We start from the raw sequence: 24282 nt of genomic DNA, 5'->3' as shown, positions 1-24282 counted from the left end.
CACATAATTTTCAAGTAGATATTCTAAAAATTCCAACTGTCCTTCTATAAGTAAAGCGAAACCTTCTCGGGGGCCCCAAGTGTCTTTTTTTTAATGTGAAACCTTCTTGGGGGTCCCATATATCTTTTTTTAAGACGATGAAACTTCTTTTTTTTCTGTTACACTGTGACTAGTACCTTCCCACTCTACAGAGGAACAAATAACTAACCCCGCCCACCCACCCGTCTCCATTTCGGTATATAATCTTATCTGCTCTGAATGAAAGGTGGATCTTATACAGAACTCAAATTGGCCGCTAAAATGAAAAGAGGGGGGTGGGCGGGGCTAGTACTTGCAACGATAAGACTGAACAATATTAAGAGTAGTAACTGGAATGAAATGGCCCCGCTCACCCACCCATTCTCCCATTAATTTTCTTGTGAAATAAAAAATAAATCTTGTAACAATGTGACGACAAAAAAAGTTACGATTCGAAATTTTTAAATTTTGAAGAAGTTGTCTAAAAATCCGCAAAAAATTCTGTCGATTTGTAAAATATAGCGTGTTTACACAGGTTCGCTTATCAGCAATTACATCACAAAATAACGCCAATTTCATCGACCCAGAAAAATAATTCAGTGACATTTCTTTGTTTGACGTTTGAGCTAAACATCCCGTTTTATCCCGTTCCAGAGCCGCCTTAATTTCATTCAAAACCCTGCGATTACCGCCTGATCCTCCCTAATTGAGTTTTTTAATTTGAAACTCAGTCACCCCTTCCGCCCGCTTAACTTTCATAAATATTTATGAAACCGCCTCCCATCTTTTATTTTTACTGTTATTTCGTGTCCAATAAATTAAGTGGACAAGTATGCAACGAAGGGTCCCAAAGGGCCGTAAATTTTCACCGTTTGATATTTTAAACATTAACGTTTGCGTGCCGCGAGCGCAGGGTGCACTACCCTTATCATGACTCACCCGACCTGAAGATTACGACAATTCGGGCTGAATCACTGCGAAAAACACAGCGCAGTTTTTTGTCGCGCTAAAAGCGCTAAGTTAATTAAACCGAGCCCCCATTAGCGACACCATTTCCTAAAAAGGCCGCTACATCATTTAGTACACTCTGTATCTTCCCCGCAACATAATAACTGCCATCGGGGTTGAATTATTGATGACTAAGTACCGACACGTTGCGTAGACTCAATTAAAAGCCACCACTCCGTCTCCACCCCCGAATAAAGGAAACTTACAAGGAAGAGTAATTTGCGGCGGTAGACATCGACGTTGTGCATAATCTGAAACCTTCATTACGGAGATTTCGTTAGTCTTGTGGGGTAACGATCTCCGGAGTTTCTTTCGGGATTAGCCTGCAGGAACGGCAGGAATTATCCCGGTAGTCGTGGCTTCAATCGATAGCCACATGTGCGGTAAATAGCGGCATGTAATGACTGAATGATTTATGTCCTTTTGTTCGCGCTCAGAATACTGAGAGCTTTTTAAGGAGGCGACGCTAAAGGTGAGCCCGGAGACGGTCCGGGGAATGAATATTTTACGTTGTGGCAAAAGTGCTGGTATGCGTCGGTGATTTTTTTTTTTTTCTGTGTGGGGACGACGTCCTTAATGCGAAATACGCACTGGAGGAAATAAGTCGGGGAAATCCGGCGTCATTACGGAGACTTTAATGGTGTGGAGATAAGTTCTTGCATTCGGTGATGGCTTTTTCAATTTTGGCTAAACGAGCGCTTGTCGTTTACTGAATTCAGGTGTAGCAGGGCGGACGACTGGGGATTATACCGGAGCCCTTTTTACACATTTACTTATTCAAAAACGATTCATTGGTGTCCCTGACAAGCTAAATTATTAAGAAAAATTTCGTTGTCGCTAAAATATGACTTTAAAAATTTTTTGTGATCATTGATGTCTATGGAACTGACGTATCCTTGACAGGTAGATGTCGAAAATTGTTGACTATTCGTTCTTCTGTAGCTTGTGTCTGCATGACAAAAATTGACCATTTTGAATATGTTTTAACTATTTTGGAACGAAAAGAACGTATATTAAGAAAAAAAGAAAAGGCAAAATATTAGCCCCGCCCACCCACCCTACCGCAATTGTGATGATTTTTTTTATTCGTCGTGAGCCGGGAGGGTGGAGCTTAACTGCAAAATCCGTATTTTTGTGATGAATTTTTCAAACGACATACCTTCTAGGGGCTAGTACTTATTAAGATAAGATTGATTTTAGTAAATAACATAAAAGACTCTCTAGAAAGAAGGTAAATTTAGCCCCGCCCACCCACCCGTTTTCTATTTTTTTTCTTCTGAAATAAGAAATAAATGTAACAAAAAAGTCACGATTAGTGCTTTTTTACAACCTACTTTCTATCAGTTACTTACCACTCCCACTCTACAGAAGAACATATAACTAACCCCGCCCACCCACCCGCCTCCGTTTCGGGGATAATTTTATCTGCTCTGAATGAAAGTTGAATCTTATACAGGAATAAAATTAGTCGCTAAAATGAGAAGAGGGAGGGCTAGTATTTGTTAAGATACGACTGATTTTGGCACGTCACATGCCTCCAAGAAAATAGAGGGTGGGTGGGCGGGGCTAAAATTTGCAACGATTAGACTAAACAATATTAAGAATAGTCACTGGTATGAAGAATGGGTAGGTGGGGGAAAGTTATTTCGACAGAACTTCCCTCACTTCTGAGCTACAGTCCACCAAATACTGTTTCTCTGAAAAATTATAAAATTTGACTTTGTGAACTTTTATTTTTTCATGATACCCTCTATGGAGTAAAAACAAACAAAATGGGAGAACGGGTGGGTGGGCGGGGCCATTTCATTCCAGTTACTACTCTTAATATTGTTCAGTCTTATCGTTGCAAGTACTAGCTCCACCCACCCACCCTCTGTTTTCTTGGAAGGTATGTGACTTGCCAAAATCAGTCGTATCTTAACAAACACTGGCCCCGCCCACCCTCCCTCTTCTCATTTTAGTGACTAATTTTATTTCTGCATAAGATCCACTTTTCGTTCAGAGCAGATAAAATTAATCACCGAAATGGAGGCGGGTGGGTGGGCGGGGTTTAGTTATATGTTTTTCTGTATAGTGACTTTTTTGTTGTGTTATTTGTTATAAGATTTATTTTTTATTTCAGAAGAAAAAAAAAGGAAACGGGTGGGTGGGCGGGGCTAAGTTTATTTTTTCACCAGAGTGTCTTATAGGCCAGCAATAGCCCCACCCACCCTCTGTTTTCTTGAAGGTATGTGACTTGCCAAAATCCGTCGTATCTTAACAAATACTAGCCCCGCCCACCCTCCCTTTTCTCATTTTAGTGACTAATTTTATTTCTTTATAAGATCCACCTTTCCTTCAGAGCAGATAAAATTAATCACCGAAATGGAGACGGGTGGGTGGGCGGTGTTAGTTATATGTTCTTTTGTAAAGTGGGAAAGTAATGAATTCTAAGAGAGAACAGGGAAAAGAGAAAGTGGGGGTGCGGCATGGAAGTCAAGTTGAAGGGCACATAAAGAAGAATAGATATGGACAGCAAGGAACAAAAAGCTAGAGTAAGTAGCACAAAGAAAGAAGTAATAAGAGAGAAAAAAAAAGGGAAAAGAACCAGTGAAAGCGGAAAAAATGGCAAGAAAAAGGGGAAAGAGAAGGAGAAAGAGAGATAAAACGTAGAGAAAACCAGGCAGAAAGAGAAAATAATAGGGCGAAGAGAGGAGTAACAGGAGGAATTGGCAAAGAGAGAAGGAAAAGTGGAGAAAAACTGGGAAAGAAAACCAGAAAATACAGAGAGAGAAAAAAACACAGCGAGGTATAGAGAGAGAGTAAATGGGGGGAAGAGAGAAGTAAAAAGAAGTATTGGCAAAGAGTAAGAAAAAAAAAAAGAACGAAAAATTAGAGAAAAAGAGACGAATCAAAAAAAAGGGAAAATAGGAGTAACGGGCACGAGAAAAGTGAATTAGAGAAGAGTGAAAAAAGAACAAACAGAGAAAGAATTGAAAATCGTGGTCCGAGACCACAAAAACCCTACATTTTTCGAATAAGCACGTCGAACTACGTTCCAGAATATTTTGCGGATTTTTAATCAATTTTTTCAAAATCTCAAAATTTCTAATGATAACTTTTTTTGTTGTACTATTAATTGTTACAAGATTTATTTCTTATTTTAGAAGAAAAATAAATGGGGGAACGGGTGGGTGGGCGGGGCTAAGTTTAACTTTTTTCTAGAGAGTCTTATAGACAAGCTCTATCCCCGCCCACCCTCACTCATTTCATTCCAAATATTACTCTTAATATTGCTCAATCTTATCTTAACAAGTACTAGCCCCGCCCACCCCCCTCTCTTCTCATTCTAGCGACTAATTTTATTTCTGTATAAGATCCACTTTTCATTCAGTGCAGATAAAATTGATCATAGAAGTGGAGGCGGGCGGGTGGGCGGGGTTTAGGTATATGTTCCTTAGAATGAGAGTGGTAACTGATAGAAATAAGGCTGTAAAAAAAGCGCTAATAGTAGTTGCAAGAACTAGCCCCACCCACCCACCATCTGTTTTCTTAGAGGTATGTGACTTGCAAAATCAGTCTTATCTAGGCAAGTACTAGCCCCGCCCACCCTCCCTTTTCTCATTTCAGTGACTAATTTTATTTCTGTATAAGAACCACTTTTCATTCAGAGCAGATAAGATTGATCACCGAAATGGAGACGGGTGGGTGGGCGGGGTTAGTTTTATTTTCTTCTGTAGAGTGGGAGTGGTAAATAATATAATATACAATTTTGAAGATTTCATTTAAAAAATGAATTCTAAGAGAAAACGAAAAAAGAGAGTGGGGGTGCGGCATAGAAGTCAAAAGAGAAAAATAGAGGTATCCAGTGAAAGGGGCAAAAAGACAGAGTAAGTAGCACAAAGAAAGGAGTAATAGGGGAGGAAACAAAAAGAAGGGAAAAAAACAGTGGAAGTGGAAATGACAGCCGGAAAAAGGGGAAAGAGAAGGAGAAAGAGAGATAAAACGTAGAGAAAACAAGCTAGAAAGAGAAAATAATAGGGCGAAGGGAGGAGTAACAGGAGGAATTGGCAAAGAGAGAGAAGGAAAGATGGAGAAAAAGAGTGGAAAAAGAAAACAAAAGGACAAATAACGAACAAACGCGGAAAAGACGAGAGAAAGACAGAAAGCAGAGAGAATGTAAATGAAAAACAGATAAAAGAAAAGCTGGGGGAAGAGGAGAAAGAGTGTTAAAGAGAAAGCCAACAAATATAGAGAGGTGGGAAAACTAGAAAAGAGGTGGGAGTATGGGAGAGAAATTGACAAGACTGTACATAAAGAATGGTGGAGAGGTATAGAATGAAAGGGGTAGAAAGAAAGGAGCAAGAGAAGAGTAGAATGAGGAGAAACAAAGAGAACGAAAAAACCAGGAAACGGGAACAAAAAGAGAAAATAAGAAGGGGGAAGTGAGGAGTACCAAGAAGATAACGAAGAATTGGCAAAGATAGAGAAAAAGAGAATGAAAGAAAGCGGAAAGAGAGAGGACGGTAAAACGGAAGTAATGGGAGGAAAGACAGAGAATGGGCAGGGAGAGAAAAAGAAGAGTGAGTAAGAGAACAAAAGAAAAAAAAACGGAAAGGAAGAGACAAAGAGAGAGGTGAAGAAAAGAGAAAACTCGGGGAGCATAGAGGGATAAATGAGGAAGGAAATAGTGACGGAAGAGGAGAAAAAATGAGGAAGTGTCAGAAAATAATATAGCGATAGAGAGAACGGAAAAAAGTGGGGAGACAAATTGAGAGAACGCCACACATCCAAGCGTAAAGACTTATATGAAGGCGCAAAAAGAAAGGGTTGAAGTAGGGAGAAGAGACGAGTAACAGGAGGAGAAACAACGAGAACGAAAAAGAACCATAAAAGCGGGAAAAGATGGGAGGAAGGGAGGGAAAAAGTCGAGAAGGAGAGCGAGAGATGAAAGCTACAGAAGAAGGAACAGAAAGAGCAAATAAGAATGAGGCAGGAAGGAGTAATATGAGAAAATGAAAGAAGTATTGGCAAAGAGAGCGAAGGAATCAAAAAAAGAGGAAAACAGGAGTAACAGGGAAAAGCAGAATGGACACGAGAGAAGTGAATAAGAGAAGAGTGAAAAAAACAGAAGATAGGAGAAAAGAGGGGAGGAAAAAAGAGAAATCCGGGGGAAAAGGAAAGAGAACAAAAAGTGGGAAACGAAGCCACAAAATATATAGAGAAAAAAATTGAGGCAACGGCACACAGCCAGGTATAGAAAGAAGGGATAGAAAGAGAGTAAATAGGCGGAAGAGAGAAGCAAAAAGAAGTATTGGCAAAGAGAGAGAAGGAAAGAAAATAACGAAAAATTAGAGGAAAAAAGACGAATAAAAAAAAAGGGAAAAAGAGGAGTAACGGGAGAAGAGCAGCACGGGCACGAGAAAAGTAGATAAGAGAGGAGCGAAAAAAAGAACAAAAGGAAAAAGAATAAAAAATCGTAATCCGAGACCACAAAGACCCTATATTTTTCGAATATTATAAAATTTATTTCTTATTTCAGCGGAAAAATAAATGGGAGAACGGGTGGGTGGGCGGGACTAAGTTTAACTTTTTCCTAGAGAGACTTATAGACAGGCAATAGCCCCGCCCACTCTCATCCATTTCATTCCAGTTACTACCAGTAATATTGTTCAGTATTATCGTTGCAAGTACTAGCCCCACCCACCCACCCTCTGTTTTCTTAGGGGTATGTGACTTGCCAAAGTCAGTCTTATCCTAACAAGTACTAGCCCCGCCCACCCTCCCTCTTCTGATTTTAGCAGCTAATTTTATTTCTGTATTCATTCAGACGAGATAAAATTTATCACCGAAAGGAGGCGGGTGGGTGGGCGGGCCAAGATATTTGTTCTTCTGTAGAGTGGGATCGAAATTAGCCTGTAAAAAAAGCGCAAATGGTGACTTTTTTGTTGTATTATTTATTATAAAATTTATTTTTTATTTCAGAAAATTAATGAGAGAGATTATAAGATTTATTTCTTATTTCAGAAGAAAAAATCAGAGAACGGGTGGGTGGGCGGGGCTAATATTAGCTTTTTACTAGACAGTCTTATAGGCAAGCAATACGCGCACCCACCCGCCCCCTCTTCATTCTGGTGACTACTTTTAGTACTGTTGATTATTGCCTTATTAGAATCTTCGGCAAATTTGTTAAACCGTTGGTGAGAAAAAAGATATTTTTTTTTAATTTCAAAAATTACCAAAACACATTTTCTTGTAGATTTTGACCTCTAGAAGTTATAGTGGGCTTCGTTTCTCTTACGATTTTTTCGGAATCGCCTCTTGAAATATGACAATTTTTAAGATTTCATAAAAAAATTGAATTCCAAGTCGAATATTCCGAAAATCGTGATCGGAGACCACAGACTTCCTATATTTTTCGAATAAGCACATCGAGATCTACAACCCAGAATTTTTTGACGATTTTTAGACAACTTTTTCAAAATCTCAAAATTTCCTTATGAAAGATTTCATACATAAATTGGATTAACCCATTTCATTCCAGTTACTACTCTTATTATTGTTCAGTCTTATCGTTGCAAGTACTAGCCCCACCCACCCACCCTTTTTTTCTTAGAGGTACATGACTTGCCAAAATCAGTCTAATCTTAGCAAGTACTAGCCCCGCCCACCCTCAGAGCAGATAAAATTAATCATTGAAATGGAGGCGGGTGGGCGGGCGGGGTATATGTTTTTCTGTAGAGTGGGAGTGAGAACTGAGCGAAGTTAGGCTGCAAAAAAGTCGCTAATTGTGACGTTTTTGTTGTATTTGTTATAAAAGTTAGTTCTTACTTCAGAAATAAAGAATTTTTTGCCGATATTTAGGAAATTTTTTCAAAATGTCAAAATTTCCAGTTGTGAAAATTTCGACCATTTTCGAAAATTACCTAAATACATTTTCTTGTAGATTTCAACCTCTAGAAGTTATTTTCGGCTTCGTTTCTCCGATGACTTACAATTATGTCGGAATCGCCCCTTGAAATATGCCAATTTTTAAGATTTCATAAAAAAAATTAAATATTTCGAAAATCGCACAAACACGCTATATTTTCTTGCGAATTTTTAGACATCTTTTTCAAAATCTCACTTTTCCAATATGAAAATTTTGACGCTTCGCCAAATCTCTTGATTCCAATCACCTCCCTAAACGAACGAAAATTGCCAAAATGAAAAACCCAATTACGCCAAGATCAGTCGCTAATGAAAGGGTTCCGGATGAAATTAAAGCCGCCCTGAAGCAACGGAAATTTCGCTGATGAGATTCAAAGTGCTTTCTGGGCCGGCGACCCGGGGCAAAAATTGGGGGAATCGCAGCCAATTTGCGTCCATTGTGCTCGAACTGGCAACGATTTTCCTAATCATAATCCGATTTTTCCGCCCGACATTCGAAATAAACAACCAAAAATTGCAGGAGCGCCGAATCGTACGCTTCGTACGTCGAAAACATGCCCTGGCTGATCGTCCCGTGGCAGCAGGCCGCGGTCAGGGCCGAACTGGCCCAGCTATACGGCATCCGCGGCATCCCCACGCTGCTGCTGCTGGACCGAAACGGGCACATCATCACCACGGACGCCAGGACCGAACTGGCCGAAGACCCCATGGCGCAGGTAATAACTCTCACACATTATCACCATCATCATCATTATTATTATTATTATTATTGTTATCATTGAAGAACTTCCCGTGGAAGCCGCGCGCCGTCAACATCCTCACCGAGCGCTACGCCAACAAACTCCACGACTACCCGGCGATCGTTCTGTTCGTGGGTGAGTTAAGTAATCTTAACCTAGATAAGTAATCAAACTACTTACATGTTTGTTTCGTTTATGGCTGCTTGTTTTATCTTAGTAGTGCACTATCAGTTTCACTCAAACACAACATCAAAACATCCTCTATAATCCAAAAAAAGAAATGACGTCTTGCGCTTTTTTCCTTGTTTGGTTCACCAATCTCGTGATTGGTAATTTATGGGAACGTAAATACAGTGGTGGTTGTGAGCAGGGCAGGACTCTTGAATTTATCGCCCGGTTGTTGTCAGTATGACGTATTATGTCGTTTTTAAGAGTGTGGACTAGTGTAGAGTGTTAGAGAGGAATATAGACATGTTTAATGTGAAAAATTTTTTATTCGTTGTCAGATAGAGGGGCGGAGTTTAATTGCAAAATCCGTATTTTTATACAAAAATTTACCATTTTAAATATGTTTTAGGTTTCTTCTTCTTCTTTCGATCTCCTTCCCTTTTGAGAGAATAAGAATATTCATTCCCTATTTTTTCTCAAAATAGTCTATGTTATACAATACGATCATGCCTCAAACATATGGACTTTGCAGTTAAGCTCCGCCCCTCAATCTCATAACGAATAAAAAATTTATCACAATTGAGACAGGGGTGGGTGGGTGGGGCTTAATTTTTGACTGTTTTTTCTTAACATGTGTAGTTTTCTTTCAACAATACGATAGTCAAAACATATTCAATATGGTATTTTCTTGCGGAACTTTGCATTTAAGCTCCGCCCTTCGCCTCACGACGAATAAAAAGATTTATTACACTTGAGATAGGGCGGGTGGGTGGGGCTTATCCGTTGATTTTCTTAATACACATTCTTAGTCTTTTTTGAACAATAAAATACTTAAAATATCGAATCGTAAATTTCAGGATAGAATTATATTTTAAATATCGTGTTGTTCAAAATAAGCATACTTACAATAAGAAAAAGAAGCCAATAATTAAGCCCCGCCCACCCGCCCCATCTCATTTGTGATGAATTCTTTATTCGTTGTCGGACAGAAGGGCGGAGTTTAATTGCAAAATTCATATTTTTCTACAAAAATTACCATTTTAAACATGTTTTAGGTTTCTTCTTTTTCTTTCGATCTCCTTTTGCTTTTGAGAGAACAAGAATATTCATTCCCTATTTTTTTGTCAAAATAGTCTATTTTCTAAAATATGATCATGCCTCAAACATATGGACTTTGCAGTTAAGCTCCGCCCTCCAATCTCATGACGAATAAAAAATGCATCACAATTGAGACAGGGCGAGTGGGTGGGGCTTAATTTTTGACTGTTTTTTCTTAACATGTGTAGTTTTCTTTCAACAATACGATAGTCGAAACATGTTCCATATGGTATTTTCTTACGGAACTTTGAATTTAAGCTCCGCCCTTCGCCTCACGACGAATAAAAAGATTAATTACACTTGAGAAAGGACGGGTGGGTGGGGCTTATCCTTCGGTTTTTTTAATACATATATATCGTCTTCTTTCAACAATAAAATACTTAAAATATCAAATGGTAAATTTGTGGTTAGAATTATGTTAAAAGAATCGCGTTGTTAAAAACAGATATAATTACGTTAAGAAAAAGAAGCTAATAATTAAACCCCACCCACCCGCCCCTATTTCAATTGTGATGAATTTTTTATTCGTTGTCAGATGGAGGGGCGGAGTTTAATTGCAAAATCCATATTTTTCTACAAAATTTACCATTTTAAACATGTTTTAGGTTTCTTCTTTTTTTATTTCGATCTCTTTTTGCTCTTGAGAGGATAAGAATATTCATTCTGTATTTTTTCTCAAAATAGTCTATTTTCTCCAATACGATCGTGCCACAAACATATGGACTTTGTAGTTAAGCTCCGCCCCTCAATCTCATAACGAATAAAAAATTCATCACAATTGAGACAGGGGCGGGTGGGTGGGGCTTAATTTTTGACTGTTTGTTCTTAGCATGTGTAGTTTTTCATTTTTGCCATTCTTTTCTAGTTTTTTTTCCCTTTATAGTCGTCTTTTTTGTAATTTTTTATCGCGATTTTAGTCCTTTTTTACGATCTTTTTTGCTGCAATTTTTTTACCTTTTTTTGACTCCTTTTTTTAGTCTATTTTTTTTGTTTTTTTTCGAGTTTTTTGACCATTTTTTCGTCAATTAATTGTAACTTTTTTAGTCGCATTTTTTAACGATTTTTTATCACTTTTTGAAATTGCGTATTTTTTTTATTTGCATTTTTTCAGGAGATTTTTTTGCTTTTTTTGTCCCCTTTTTGGTGCCTTTGTTGTTTTTTGTTCCTCTTTTATGTTTTCTTTTGTTGTGATTTTTTCGTAATTTTTTTATTTCCTTCTTTTGTTTGAATTTTTGTGGATTTTTTGAACTTTTTTTGGCCATTTTTTAAGTATTTTGTTACCCTTTTTGGTCCTGTTTTTATGGTTTTTCTTTCATTTCCTTCATTTAGTAAAATTTTTATAATTTCTTTTCGCCTTTTTTGTCACTTTTTGTCTTACCTTTTTTGGTTCGCGTTTTTAAATTTTTTTTTGTCGCTTTTTTACGACGTTTTTGGCCCTCTTTTATGGTCTTCTTTTTGTTGCCATTTTCTGTGACTTTTTTTGACTCCCTTCTTTTAGTCTCATTTTTTGTGGACTTCTTTTCTCATTTTTGACCTTTTTTCGTCTTTTTATGTAATATTTTTTTTAGACACTTTTTTAAGGATTTTTTCTGTTTTTATTACACTTTTTTGTCCCCTTTTTAATGTCCTTTTTTCGCCCATTTTGACTTCATTCTTTTAGTAACATTTTTGTCTTTTATTCGCCTTTTTTTGTCATTTTTTGAAATTTGTTTTTTTTTCAGGAGACTTTTGTTTTTTTGTCCTCTTTTTTGGTACCTTTGTTCTTGTTTTTTGCTCCTCTTTCATGTTTTTTTTGTTACATTTTTTTTGTGACCTTTTTTTGATTTCCTTCGTTTAGTTTCACTTTTTTGTGGATTTTTGGACGTTTTTTTGTCATTAGAATTTTTTTTTTAGTTTTTTTGTCCCTTTATAGTCTTTTTTTTGTAATTTTTTATCGCGATTTTGGTCCTTTTTTACGGTCTTTTTTTTGCTGCAATTTTTTTTTTGACCTTTTTTTGACCCCTTTTTTTAGTCTAATTTTTTAGTGTTTTTTTTCGGGTTTTTTGACCATTTTTTCGTCAATTATTTGTAACTTTTTTAGTCGTATTTTTTAACGATTTTTTTTATCACTTTTAGAAATTCCGTGTTTATTTATTTGCATTTTTTCAGGAGATTTTTTTGCTTTTTTTGTCCCCTTTTTTGGTGCCTTTGTTGTTTTTTGTTCCTCTTTTATGTTTTCTTTTGTTGCGATTTTTTCGTCACTTTGTTTTTATTTCCTTCTTTTGTTTCGCTTTTTGTGGATTTTTGGAACTTTTTTTGGCAATTTTTTAAGTATTTTGTTACCCTTTTTGGTCCTGTTTTTATGGTCTTTCTTTCATTTCCTTCATTCAGTTAATTTTTTTTTTGTCGCTTTTTTACGACGTTTTTGGCCCTCTTTTATGGTCTTCTTTTTGTTGCCATTTTCTGTGACTTTTTTTGACTCCCTTCTTTTAGTCTCATTTTTTGTGGACTTCTTTTCTCATTTTTGACCTTTTTTCGTCTTTTTATGTAATATTTATTTTAGACACTTTTTTAAGGATTTTTTTCTGTTTTTATTACACTTTTTATTAGTCCCCTTTTTAACGTCCTTTTTTCACCCCTTTTGACTTCCTTCTTTTAGTAACATTTTTGTCTTTCATTCGCCATTTTTTGTCATTTTTTGAAATTTGTTTTTTTTTCAGGAGACTTTTGTTTTTGTTTGTCCTCTTTTTTGGTACCTTTGTTCTTGTTTTTTGCTCCTCTTTCATGTTTTTTTTTTGTTACATTTTTTTTGTGATCTTTTTTTTAATTTCCTTCTTTCACTTTTTTGTGGATTTTTTGGACGTTTTTTTGTCATTTTCTTTTGTTTTTGTCACTCGTTTTGGACCTGTTTTTATTGCCTTCTTTTGATTTCCTTCATTTAGTGACATTCATCATTCTTTTCACCTATTTTGTTCGCATTTTTTTCAGTAGAATTTTTTTTATAGTTTTTTTTGTCCTCTTTCATGGTCTTTTTTGCTGCAATTTTTTTTGACCTTTTTTTTGTTTTTTTCGGGTTTTTTGACCATTTTTTCGTCAATTATTTGTAACTTTTTAGTCGCATTTTTTAACGATTTTTGTATCGCTTTTTGAAATTCCGTGTTTTTTGTTTGCATTTTTTCATGAGATTTTTTTGTTTTTTTTTTGTCCCCTTTTTTGGTGCCTTTGTTGTTTTTTGTTACGTTTTGTTCCTCTTTTATGTTTTCTTTTGTTGCAATTTTTTCGTCACCTTTTTTTTTGATTCCCTTCTTGTTTCACTTTTTTGTGGATTTTTTGAACGTTTTTTTTGGCAATTTTTTAAGGATTTTGTTGTCCTTTGTTTTTGTTACCCTTTTTGGTCCTGTTTTTATGGTCTTTCTTTGATTTCATTCATTTAGTAAAATTTTTATAATTTCCTTTCGCCTTTTTTGTCACTTTTTGGCTTACCTTTTTTTGTTTGCATTTTTTTCAATTTTTTTTTTGTCGTATAGCGTTTTTGGTCCTCTTTCGCGGTCTTTTTACTTTTTTTTTTATTCCTTTTTTTAGTCTAATTTTTGTTTTTTCCGGTTTTTTTGACCATTTTTTCGTCAATTATTTGTAACTTTTTTTAGTTGCTTTTTTTAACGATTTTTTTGTCCTTTGTTTTTGTTACCCTTTTTTGGTCCTGTTTTTATGGTCTTTCTTTGATTTCCTTCATTTAATAAAATGTTTATAATTTCTTTTCGTCTTTTTTCTCACTTTTTGACTTACCTTTTTTTTGTTCGCATTTTTTTCATTTTTTTTTTGTCGTTTTTATCGCGTTTTTGGTCCTCTTTCGCGGTCTTTTTACCTTTTTTTTATTCCTTTTTTAGTCTAATTTTTGTTTTCTTCAGTTTTTTTGACTATTTTTTCGTCAATTATTTGTAACTTTTTTTAGTTGCTTTTTTTAACGATTTTTTTGTCCTTTGTTTTTGTTACCCTTTTTTGGTCCTGTTTTTATGGTATTTCTTTGATTTCCTTCATTTAGTAAAATTTTTATAATTTCTTTTCGGCTTTTTTCTCACTTTTTGATTTACCTTTTTTTTGTTCGCATTTTTTTTTAATTTTTTTGTCGTTTTTTTATCTCGTTTTTGGTCCTCTTTCGCGGTCTTTTTACTTTTTTTTTTAATTCCTTTTTTAGTCTAATTTTTGTTTTTTCGTTTTTTTTTGAGCATTTTTTCATCAATTATTTGTAACTTTTTTTAGTTGCTTTCTTTTAACGATCTTTTTGTCCTTTGTTTTTTTACCCTTTTTGGTCCTGTTTTTATGTCTTTCTTTGATTTCCTTCATTTAGTAAAATTTTTATAATTTCTTTTCGCCTTTTTTGTCACTTTTTGACTTAACTTTTTTTTGTTCGTATTTTTTCAAAAATTTTTTGTCGTTGTTTTTATCGAGTTTTTGGTCCTCTTTCGCGGTCTTTTTACCTTTTTTTTTATTCCTTTTTTAGTTTAATTTTTGTTTTTTTTTTCGTTTTTTTTGACCATTTTTTCGTCAATTATTTGTAACTTTTTTTAGTTGCTTCTTTTAACGATTTTTTTGTCCTTTGTTTTGGTTACCCTTTTTGGTCTTGTTTTTATGGTCTTTCTTTGATTTCCATCATTCAGTAACATTTTTATAATTTCTTTTCGCCTTTTTTATCACTTTTTAACTTACGTTTTTTTTGTTCGCATTTTTTTTTTATTTTTTTTTGTCGTTTTTATCGCGTTCTTGGTCCTCTTTCGCGGTTTTGTTACCTTTTTTTTACTCCTTCTTTTTAGTCTAATTTTTTATTTTTTCGGTTTTTTTGAGCATTTTTTCATCAATTATTTGTAACTTTTTTTAGTTGCTTTTTTTAACGATTTTTTATCCTTTGTTTTTGTTACCCTTTTTGGTCCTGTTTTTATGGTCTTTCTTTGATTTCCTTCATTTAGTAAAATTTTTATAATTTCTTTTCGCCTTTTTCGTCACTTTTTGACTTCCCTTTTTTTTGTTCGCATTTTTTTTCATTTTTTTGTCGTTGTTTTTATTGCGTTTTTGGTCCTCTTTCGCGATCTTTTTACCTTTTTTTTTTTATTCCTTTTTTAGTCTAATTTTTGTTTTTTCGGTTTTTTGACCATTTTTTTGTCAATTATTTGTAACTTTTTTTAGTTGCTTCTTTTAACGATTTTTTTGTCCTTTGTTTTGGTTACCCTTTTTGGTCTTGTTTTTATGGTCTTTCTTTGATTTCCATCATTCAGTAACATTTTTATAATTTCTTTTCGCCTTTTTTATCACTTTTTAACTTACCTTTTTTTTGTTCGCATTTTTTTTTTTTATTTTTTTTTGTCGTTTTTATCGCGTTCTTGGTCCTCTTTCGCGGTTTTGTTACCTTTTTTTTTACTCCTTCTTTTTAGTCTAATTTTTTATTTTTTCGGTTTTTTTGAGCATTTTTTCATCAATTATTTGTAACTTTTTTTAGTTGCCTTTTTTAACGATTTTTTTGTGCTTTGTTTTTTTACCCTTTTTGGTCCTGTTTTTATGGTCTTTCTTTGATTTCCTTCATTTAGTAAAATTTTTATAATTTCTTTTCGCCTTTTTTGTCACTTTTTGACTTACCTTTTTTTTGTTCGCATTTTTTTCAAATTTTGTTTGTCGTTGTTTTTATCGCGTTTTTGGTCCTCTTTCGCGGTCTTTTTACCTTTTTTTTTTTAATTCCTTTTTTAGTCTAATTTTTGTTTTTTTCGGTTTTTTTGACCATTTTTTCGCCAATTATTTGTAACTTTTTTTAGTTGCTTTTTTTTAACGATTTTTTTGTCCTTTGTTTTTGTTCCCCTTTTCGGTCCTGTTTTTATGGTCTTTCTTTGATTTCCTTCATTTAGTAAAATTTTTATAATTTCTTTTCGCCTTTTTTCTCACTTTTTGACTTACCTTTTTTTTGTTCGCATTTTTTTCAAATTTTGTTTGTCGTTGTTTTTATCGCGTTTTTGGTCCTCTTTCGCGGTCTTTTTACCTTTTTTTTTTTATTCCTTTTTTAGTCTAATTTGTTTTTTTTTCGGTTTTTTTGACCATTTTTTCGTCAATTATTTGTAACTTATTTAGTTGCTTTTTTTTATGATTTTTTTGTCTTCTGTTTTTGTCACCTTTCCTAGTCCACTAATTACCTTTTTTTTCACTTTTTTTTCTCATTTTTTATGACATTTTTGATCCTTTTTTTGCAATTTCTTGTGCCCTTTTTTGACTCCTTTCTTTTAATCTGATTTTTAGTGGCTTTTTTTGACATTTTTTAGTCTATTCGACTGAACCATTTTTTTTTTGTAAAAATTTTGAAAAATCAAAACTCAGTTTTGAATTGATGAGTTGTCGGTGATTTCGGATTTGGAATTGGCGGAAGATTATCTACAATTTAAGACCATTTCTCAGTCGATTAAAACCATTTTAACCATTTTTTTTTTTTTTTGAAAAACTTGGGAAATTGTACATTCACTTTTCCCGTTTATTTGTTTTTGGTAATGGAAAATCCTTCTTTTATTTTAACACCAAGCAATTGGTTCCCTGAAATAGAGAAGGGGTGGGTGGGCGGGGCAAACTTTTTTTAGTTACAAAATTATAATTTCATCTCCGCTCTCTCCACCTCATTTCCAGACGGCGAAGAAACCGAGCTCCAGTTCGCCGAGTCCGTGCTCTCCCCCGCCGCCGACTCCTACTACAAAAAACACAACATCAACTTCAACTGCGCCCCCGAGGATTTCTCGTCCAATTGCGAGGACGACCACTACTTGCAGTTCCTCATTGGCTTGGACTCCGAGACCAGCGACATCCTGCGCGACCTGATTGGCCTGGACGACGTGGTGCCCCTCCTCGTCGGGATCGACATCCCCAACCGGCGCTTCGCCGTCATGGAGTACGGGGTGGAGATCACCGTGGACGCGGTGAGCGACTTCGTCGAGAAGTTCCAGAAGGGCGAGGTCAAGTTCATCGACGTCAACGATAGGGTGGTCGAGGATGAGCATTAGTGCAATATGTAGATAGTTAGGTTAGGTTTGTTATAGGCGATATGTTCGTATTTTTCAATACTTTTATAGATGGCGCCGCCATTGTACAGTCGATGTGGTAGATTAAAGAGTTACTATAGCGATTTGGGGTTTAATTCGTCACTCGGTATATACAAAAATAAATTATGTTAGGTTATGTACACTACTTGTCGAACAACGCTGTCAAAGCGTCGAAGAAGCGGGTGCGGTCTTTGGTGAAGATCTCGAAATCTGAAAATAATAATAATAATAATAAACATAATAAAATGGCTAGATTGCTAGATTTTCTCACAAGACGTGTCAAAGTAGTCCGAAAGGACGTCGTAGTTGATGTTTTCGGCGGCTTCTTCAAATGCACGACCCAAATTACTACACAAATTAGAAAACACAAATAAAAAAATTTGTTTTTCTTAAATTAAATCAAAACGTACTTTTTCGGCGACAGCTGCCGCAACGGGGGGATCCCCAGCACGATGCAGGTCCCCAGCTCCAGGTTTTTGGGGGCCGAAATGATCAAAGGTAAGTCCGGGGCCTTTTTATTCTTGGACATGGACACGTAAGCCCTCAGAATGAATTGCGCCAAAAGCAGCAAAATGTGCTGGTTTGAAAGCATATACCAGTCCAAGCTGCCCTGAAAGTCCGTTTTCGTTTCATTATTATTATTATTAATTTCGTATTCCCTTACTTCTTGTATTATGTAATAAACGAAACTTCCCGCTGTAATAATTTGCTTCATGTCTATTGCCGCTTGTACCGTCTTAAATAAAGTCTTTGTAATCGTCTTGGCACGCTCTATTGCCTTTTGTAGAGTTTCTTTGTGGCGTCGTGATAAGCAGTCAAGCGCCGAGTTGAAGCACTCTTCGGGTTTGTCTCGAGGCTGAAAAGTTTTATTTGCATGTAATGTTCGTTTTTGGTGTACGGGCTCCTCAAATCTGCAAACTTGGCGCGATGTGCATAATTTTATGGTGGTTCAACAAGTCCGATAAATTAAGAAGAGGGACTCGCCACAAGTTGCGACAGAAAAAATGATTTTTTAAGACGGTTTTCATCATAGTTTTCCACTATTATTTATAATTGAGGAAACATTCGGCGTGATAGTTACAATATTGGACTCAAAGAGTGGAAGAACATGACTCTTTTAACAAGTCCAAATAATTAAGAAGAGGGACTCGCCACAAATTGCAGAGGAAAAGAAAATTTTCAAACGATGGTTTTGTTATCAATATTTTTCCAAAATTGTTTAAAATGATTTTTATTTACAATATTAGGTGCGATATTTACAAAATTTTATTTAAAAACGAAAAGAGATTAGTATTTTAATAAGTCCGAATATTAAACATCACCCTTTGCAGTTAAGCTCCGCCCCATGATCTCACAGCGAATAAAAAATTCATCACAATTGAAATCGGGGCGGGTGGGTGGGGCTTAAACTTTGGCTTTGTTTTTCTTAAAATGTGTAGTTGTCTTTCAACCACACGATACTTAAAATATGGTATTTTCTTGTAGAGAAATATGAACTTTGCAGTTAAGCTCCGCCCCCCGTTCTCACAACGAATAAAAAATTCGTTAAAATTGAGATCGGGGCGGGTGGGTGGGGCTTATCCTTCGATTTTCTTAGTACATACACATAATTTTCTTTCAACCATAAAATAATTAAAATATGAAATGGTAAATTTGAAGTTAGATTAATGTTTTAAATGGCGGGTTGTAGAAGAGAAACCAATAATTAAGCCCCACCCACCCACCCCTACCTCATTTGTGATTAATTTAGTTTAACTCTAAAATCCATATTTTTCTAAACAAATTTACCATTTTACATATGTTTTAAGTTTCTTCTTTTTCTTTCAATCTTCTTTTGCTTTCAAAAATAAAAATATTCATTCCCTATTTTTTTCTCAAAATACTCTATTTTCTACAATCCGAGCATGTCTCAAACATGGAATTTGCAGTTAAGCTCCGCCCCATGATCTCACAACCAATAAAAAATTCATCACAATTGAAATCGGGCGGGTGGGTGGGGCTTAAACTTTGGCTTTGTTTTTCTTAATATGTGTAGTTTTTTCTTTCAACCACACGATACTTAATATGTTTCACTTGGTATTTTCTTGTAGAGCAATTTTTTTGCATTTAAGCTCCGCCCTCCCCGTCTCACGAGGAATAAATAGATTAATCACAATTGAGATCGAGTCGGGTGGGTGGGGCTGATCCTTCGATTTTCTTAGTACATATACATAATCTTCTTTCAATCATAAAATAATTAAAATATCAAATGGTAAATTTGAGGTTAGATTAATGTCTTAAATGCCGGGTTGTTCAAGAGAAATCAATAATTAAGCCCCACCCACCCACCCCTACCTCAATTGTGATGAATTTTTTATTCGTTGTCAGATAGAAGGGCGGAGTTTAATTGCAAAACTCGTATTTTTCTACAAAAATTTACCAGTTTAAACATGTTTTAGTTTTTTTTTCTGCTTCTTCTTTCGATCTTCTTTTGTTTTTGAGAGAATAAAAATATTACGTGACTATTTTTTCTTAAAATAGTCTATTTTCTACAATTCGATAATGTCTCAAACATATGGATTTTGCAGTTAAGCTCCGCCCCATGATCTCACAACGAATAAAAAATTGATCACAATTGAAATCGGGCGGGTGGGTGGGGCTTAAACTTTGGCTTTGTTTTTCTTAATATGTGTAGTTTTATTTCAACCACACGATACTTAAAACATGGTATTTTCTTGTAGAGAAATATGAACTTTGCAGTTAAGCTCCGCCTCCCGACCTCACAACGAATAAAAAATTCATTAAAATTGAGATCGGGGCGGGTGGGTGGGGCTTATCCTTCGATTTTCTTAGTACATACACATAATCTTCTTTCAACCATAAAATAATTAAAATATGAAATGGTAAATTTGAGGTTAGTTAATGTTTGAAATACCGGGTTGTTGAAGAGAAACCAATAATTAAGCCCCACCCACCCACCCCTACCTCATTTGTGATGAATTTTTTATTCGTTTTCAGACAGAGGGGCGGAGTTTAATTGCAAAATCCATATTTTTCTACAAAAATTTACCATTTTAAACATGTTTAAGGTTTTTTCTTCTTCTTTCGCTTTTGAGAGAATAAAAATATTCCTTCGCTATTTTTTCTCAAAATAGTCTTTTTCTACAATACGATCGTGTTTCAAACACACGAATTTTGCAGTTAAGCTCCGCCCACTTATCTCACAACGAATAAAAAAATTCATCACAATTGAAATCGGGCGGGTGGGTGGGGCTTAAACTTTGGCTTTGTTTTTCTTAATATGTGTAGTTTTCTTTCAACCACACGATACTTAAAACATGGTATTTTCTTGTAGAGAAATATGGACTTTGCAGTTAAGCTCCGCCCTCCGATCTCACAACGAATAAAAAATTCATTACAATTGAGATGGGGCGGGTGGGTGGGGCTTATCTTTCGATTTTCTTTGTATATACACATAATCTTCTTCCAACCATAAAATAATTAAAATATGAAATGGTAAATTTGAGGTTAGATTAATGTTTTAAATGCCGGGTTGTTGAAGAGAAATTAATAATTAAGCCCCACCCACCCACCCCTACTTCAATTGTGATGAATTTTTTATTCGTTTTCAGACAGAAGGGCGGAGTTTAATTGCAAAATCCGTATTTTAAAAAAAAAAATTATCATTTTAAACATGTTTTAGGTTCTTTCTTCTGCTTCTTCTTTCGATCCTCTTTTGATTTTGAGAGAATAAAAATATTCATTCCCTATTTCTTCTTAAAATAGTCTATTTTCTACAATACGATCCTGTCCCAAAACATATTGATTTTGCAGTTAAGCTCCGCCCCATGATCTCACAACGAATAAAAAATTCATCACAATTGAAATCGGGCGGGTGGGTGGGGCTTAAACTTTGGCTTTGTTTTTCTTAATATGTGTAGTTTTCTTTCAACCACACGAGATTTAATACATGGTATTTTCTTGTAGAGAAATATGAACTTTGCAGTTAAGCTCCGCCTCCCGATCTCATAACGAATAAAAAATTCATTACAATTGAGATGCGGCGGGTGGGTGGGGTTTATCCTTCGATTTTCTTAGTACATACACATAATCTTCTTTCAACCATAAAATACTTAAAATATCAAATGGTAAATTTGAGGTTAGATTAATGTTTTAAATACCGGGTTGTTGAAGAGAAATCAATAATTAAGCCCCACCCACCCACCCCTACGTCAATTGTGATGAATTTTTTATTCGTTGTCAGATAAACGGGCGGAGCTTAAATGGAAAATCCATATTTTTCTAAACAAATTTACCATTTTAAACATGTTTTAAGTTTCTTCTTCTTTTTCTTTCAATCTTCTTTTGCTTTTAAAAATAAAAACATTCATTCCCTATTTTTTTTTTTTCAAAATAGTCTATTTTCTACAATACGATCGTGTCTCAAACATGGGTTTTGCAGTTAAGCTCCGCCCCCTGATCTCACAACGAATAAGAAATTCGTCACAATTGAAATCGGGCGGGTGGGTGGGGCTTAAACTTTGGCTTTGTTTTTCTTAATATGTGTAGTTTTGTTTCAACCACACGATACTTAAAACATGGTATTTTCTTGTAGAGAAATATGAACTTTGCAGTTAAGCTCCGCCCCCCGATCTCACAACGAATAAAAAATTCATTAAAATTGAGATCGAGGCGGGTGGGCGGGGTTTATCCTTCGATTTTCTTAGTACATACACATAATCATCTTTCAACAATAAAATAATTAAAATATCAAATGGTAAATCTGAGGTTAAATTTATGTTTTAAATATCGGGTTGTTGAAGAGAAGCCAAAAATTAAGCCCCACCCACCCACCCCTACCTCAATTGTGATGAATTTTTTATTCGTTGTCAGACAGAAGGGTGAAGTTTAAATGCAAAATCCATAGCTTTATACAAAAATTTACCATTTTAAACATGTTTTAGGTTTCTTCTGCTTCTTCTTTCAATCTTCTGTTGCTTTTGAGAGAATAAAAATATTCTTTCCCTATTTTTTCTTAAAATAGTCTATTTTCTACAATTCGGTCGTGTCTCAAACATATGGATTTTGCAGTTAAGCTCCGCCCCATTATCTCACAACCAATAAAAAATTCATCACAATTGAAATCGGGCGGGTGGGTGGGGCTTACACTTTAGCTTTGTTTTTCTTAATATGTGCAGTTTTTTTTCAACCACACGATACTTAATATATGTTTCACATGTTATTTTGTACAGAATTTTTTTTGCATTTAAGCTCCGCCCTGCCCGTCTCACCAGGAATAAATAGATTGATCACAAATGAGATGGGGCGGGTGGGTGGGAGGTCCGAATAGTTAAGAAGAGGGACTCGCTACAATTTGCAACTGAAAAGATGATTCTTTTACACCGGTTGTCATCAATATTTTTGCACTGTATAGATTATTTATAATTGGCGACATATCAGGTTCGATTTTACTATATTTCACTTGAATGTGGAAGAACGTGAGTTTTAACAAGTCCGTTTGTTTAAGAAGAGGGACACGCTACAACATTGAAAGAAGTGAAAATAAAATAAGTAATCAGAAAAAAACCAACAAGTGTGCAAACTTGAGAAACCCCAACCAAAAAACGCAAAACTGTCCTCACCGACGACTCCAGTATTGCCAACATCGCATACACAATATCCGATGCACAATATTTGTTCCTATAGCCAAACTGTAAAACGAAAGACGTGAAAATTAAGTCCTCTAGATTGTACTTTTCCGACAATTTCTCCAAACTCTCGTGAAATTCCTTTCTTAATTGTAAATCCATAGATTCGAACGACTGCTGACTTTGGGCCACCGGTAATCTACACACATTTACAAAAATCAAAAAAAATTAAAAATTGACACAAAAATATTTCCAAAGTACCCCATGTCTGCCAACAACTCGTACAACTTCTTGCTCCCCCTATGCGACCACAACTTCATCTTACACGCCGTAAACATCGAATATTTTAAACTAGATTCCACACACCAGTGTCTATAAAGCACCAATTTCAAGTCTTTCTCGAACGAGATTTTCAGCGAAGTTGCCACGTCGGCGTCGTTGGAGCGATTTTTTAAACGAGTTGTGTGCGCTTGTAATTCCCCGGCCGCCAACACATACTGAGTGTTCTCTATTTTGCTGAAGAGAAATTGCTCGGTTAAGGCCACTATTGCCAACCAGAGGAGGTCCTTGTCGTCTTTATTTAACAACCAGGCTAATTTATACATGGCAACTGCGCTCTAAAACGGTTTTAATAATTTTATCCCCTCATTATAACAATAATTAAAAAAAAAAATTAACTTACTGCTTTTGCATAGTACGTATATTGTGAGTACTCCGCAATAATATCAAACCTCCTCTGCTCCCACAGTCTTCGCTCTCGTCGCCTCATTATTGCCTCTTCATCTAATCTCCTTTTCTTGGCAGCCCGCCCCTCACCCTCATTTTCCTCGTCTTCGTCCTCACCTCCACTCTCGTCGTCACTCTACACCAACATTAGTAACTAATAACTTACTATTCAAGCACTTACATCATCTCTGTACACTGCCTGAAACTCAGGAACCTCTGCGTCTTCGTTAGGCCCCCACAACAACCGAACTTGTCCATCACTAAATATATTATCTAAATGAGTCGGTCTGTGCGCGTCTATCACGAAGAAAACCGCATCGTCTGCCGGCTCTAGCACGTCCACTAAGTTAACAGTGCCCCCACAATTAATCAACACGAAATATTTTACATCGGCACAGTGTTCTTGGTGGGAGCGCTTCAGGTCCTCGACGCCGCGCACCACGCACAAGGTGTAACGCACTTCCTTGTGTTTGAGGATGCTCTGAAGGATTTTTAGGGCACAGATGCTGTCGATGTCATAATGAACGAGAAGCAAAATTCGCTGAAATTTTACAAATAATGGTGGAAATTTCACCAGAGACACTTACCTTTCCTGTCAGAAACTCGTAAAATTCATTTTTTAGGTCTTCTACATACATTTTTTTCACGAAATTTGAATATTATTGGGGCATTCTAACCTCAAAAGCCGCCAAAACAACAAACCGTTATTAGAACTGGGGGGGCAGGGGTGCCAACGTAACGTGGGTAGTGGGGTTCAGGGCGATTAAAACCAAGTGTGGCATGAGGGGCACGAGCCAAAGCAGCAGATCAACTGAACTGATTTACCAGTGTCCATTTATAACGAATTAGTTAATGAGTTTCTAATTTGTTCGTGTAAATAGCCAAGGATTTTGACCAACAACAAAAACCAAAATTCCCTAGTAATTTATGAATGCGAAGAATGAC

The 24282-nt window shown here is 35.6% G+C and overlaps 3 protein-coding genes across 3 annotated transcripts in view; 1 reads left to right on the top strand and 2 right to left on the bottom strand.

Moving 5' to 3' along the window:
• The window catches only part of LOC135140633 (cholesterol transporter ABCA5-like), a 72071-nt gene extending 63095 nt beyond the window's left edge, over positions 1–8976 (bottom strand). The window contains exon 1 of the mRNA XM_064071269.1: positions 8856–8976. The gene's annotated coding sequence lies outside the window, so the exon portion shown is untranslated. The remainder of the gene's footprint in view (positions 1–8855) is intronic.
• LOC135140635 (nucleoredoxin-like) overlaps positions 1–17067 on the top strand; it is a 42971-nt gene extending 25904 nt beyond the window's left edge. Inside the window, exons 4-6 of the mRNA XM_064071273.1 lie at positions 8456–8651; positions 8720–8810; positions 16575–17067. Of these exons, the coding sequence (XP_063927343.1) occupies positions 8456–8651; positions 8720–8810; positions 16575–16945 (658 nt within the window). The 3' untranslated portion in view covers positions 16946–17067. The remainder of the gene's footprint in view (positions 1–8455; positions 8652–8719; positions 8811–16574) is intronic.
• On the bottom strand, positions 17060–24229 carry LOC135140634 (cell division control protein 45 homolog). The gene is made up of 9 exons (XM_064071272.1): positions 23925–24229; positions 23519–23878; positions 23294–23473; positions 22873–23228; positions 22606–22810; positions 17649–17840; positions 17395–17594; positions 17256–17332; positions 17060–17194 (listed from the first exon to the last, which is right to left on the bottom strand). The coding sequence occupies exons 1-9, from the start codon at positions 23973–23975 to the stop codon at positions 17127–17129; spliced, it is 1689 nt and encodes a 562-aa protein (XP_063927342.1). The 5' UTR covers positions 23976–24229; the 3' UTR covers positions 17060–17126.
• Positions 24230–24282: the final 53 nt, after the last annotated feature.

This window comes from Zophobas morio, unplaced genomic scaffold (genome assembly GCF_036711695.1).
Source record: "Zophobas morio isolate AGI-343-1 ecotype UQ-CSIRO unplaced genomic scaffold, CSIRO_AGI_Zmor_V1 ptg000040l, whole genome shotgun sequence".
NCBI classification, from domain to species: domain Eukaryota; kingdom Metazoa; phylum Arthropoda; class Insecta; order Coleoptera; family Tenebrionidae; genus Zophobas; species Zophobas morio.
Note: the sequence above shows the minus strand (reverse complement) of the source record. Positions and strands in the feature narration are given on the sequence as shown.

Excerpts from the sequence above, each read along its gene's own strand:
- LOC135140634 (XM_064071272.1), bottom strand. The coding sequence starts at position 23,975 with ATGTATGTAGAAGACCTAAAAAATGAATTTTACGAGTTTCTGACAGGA. Across the intron at positions 23,879-23,924 it reads ACGAGTTTCTGACAGGAAAG|CGAATTTTGCTTCTCGTTCA; the intron begins GTAAGTGTCTCT and ends GTAAAATTTCAG. Across the intron at positions 17,333-17,394 it reads CGGCAGCTGTCGCCGAAAAA|TAATTTGGGTCGTGCATTTG; the intron begins GTACGTTTTGAT and ends TAATTTGTGTAG.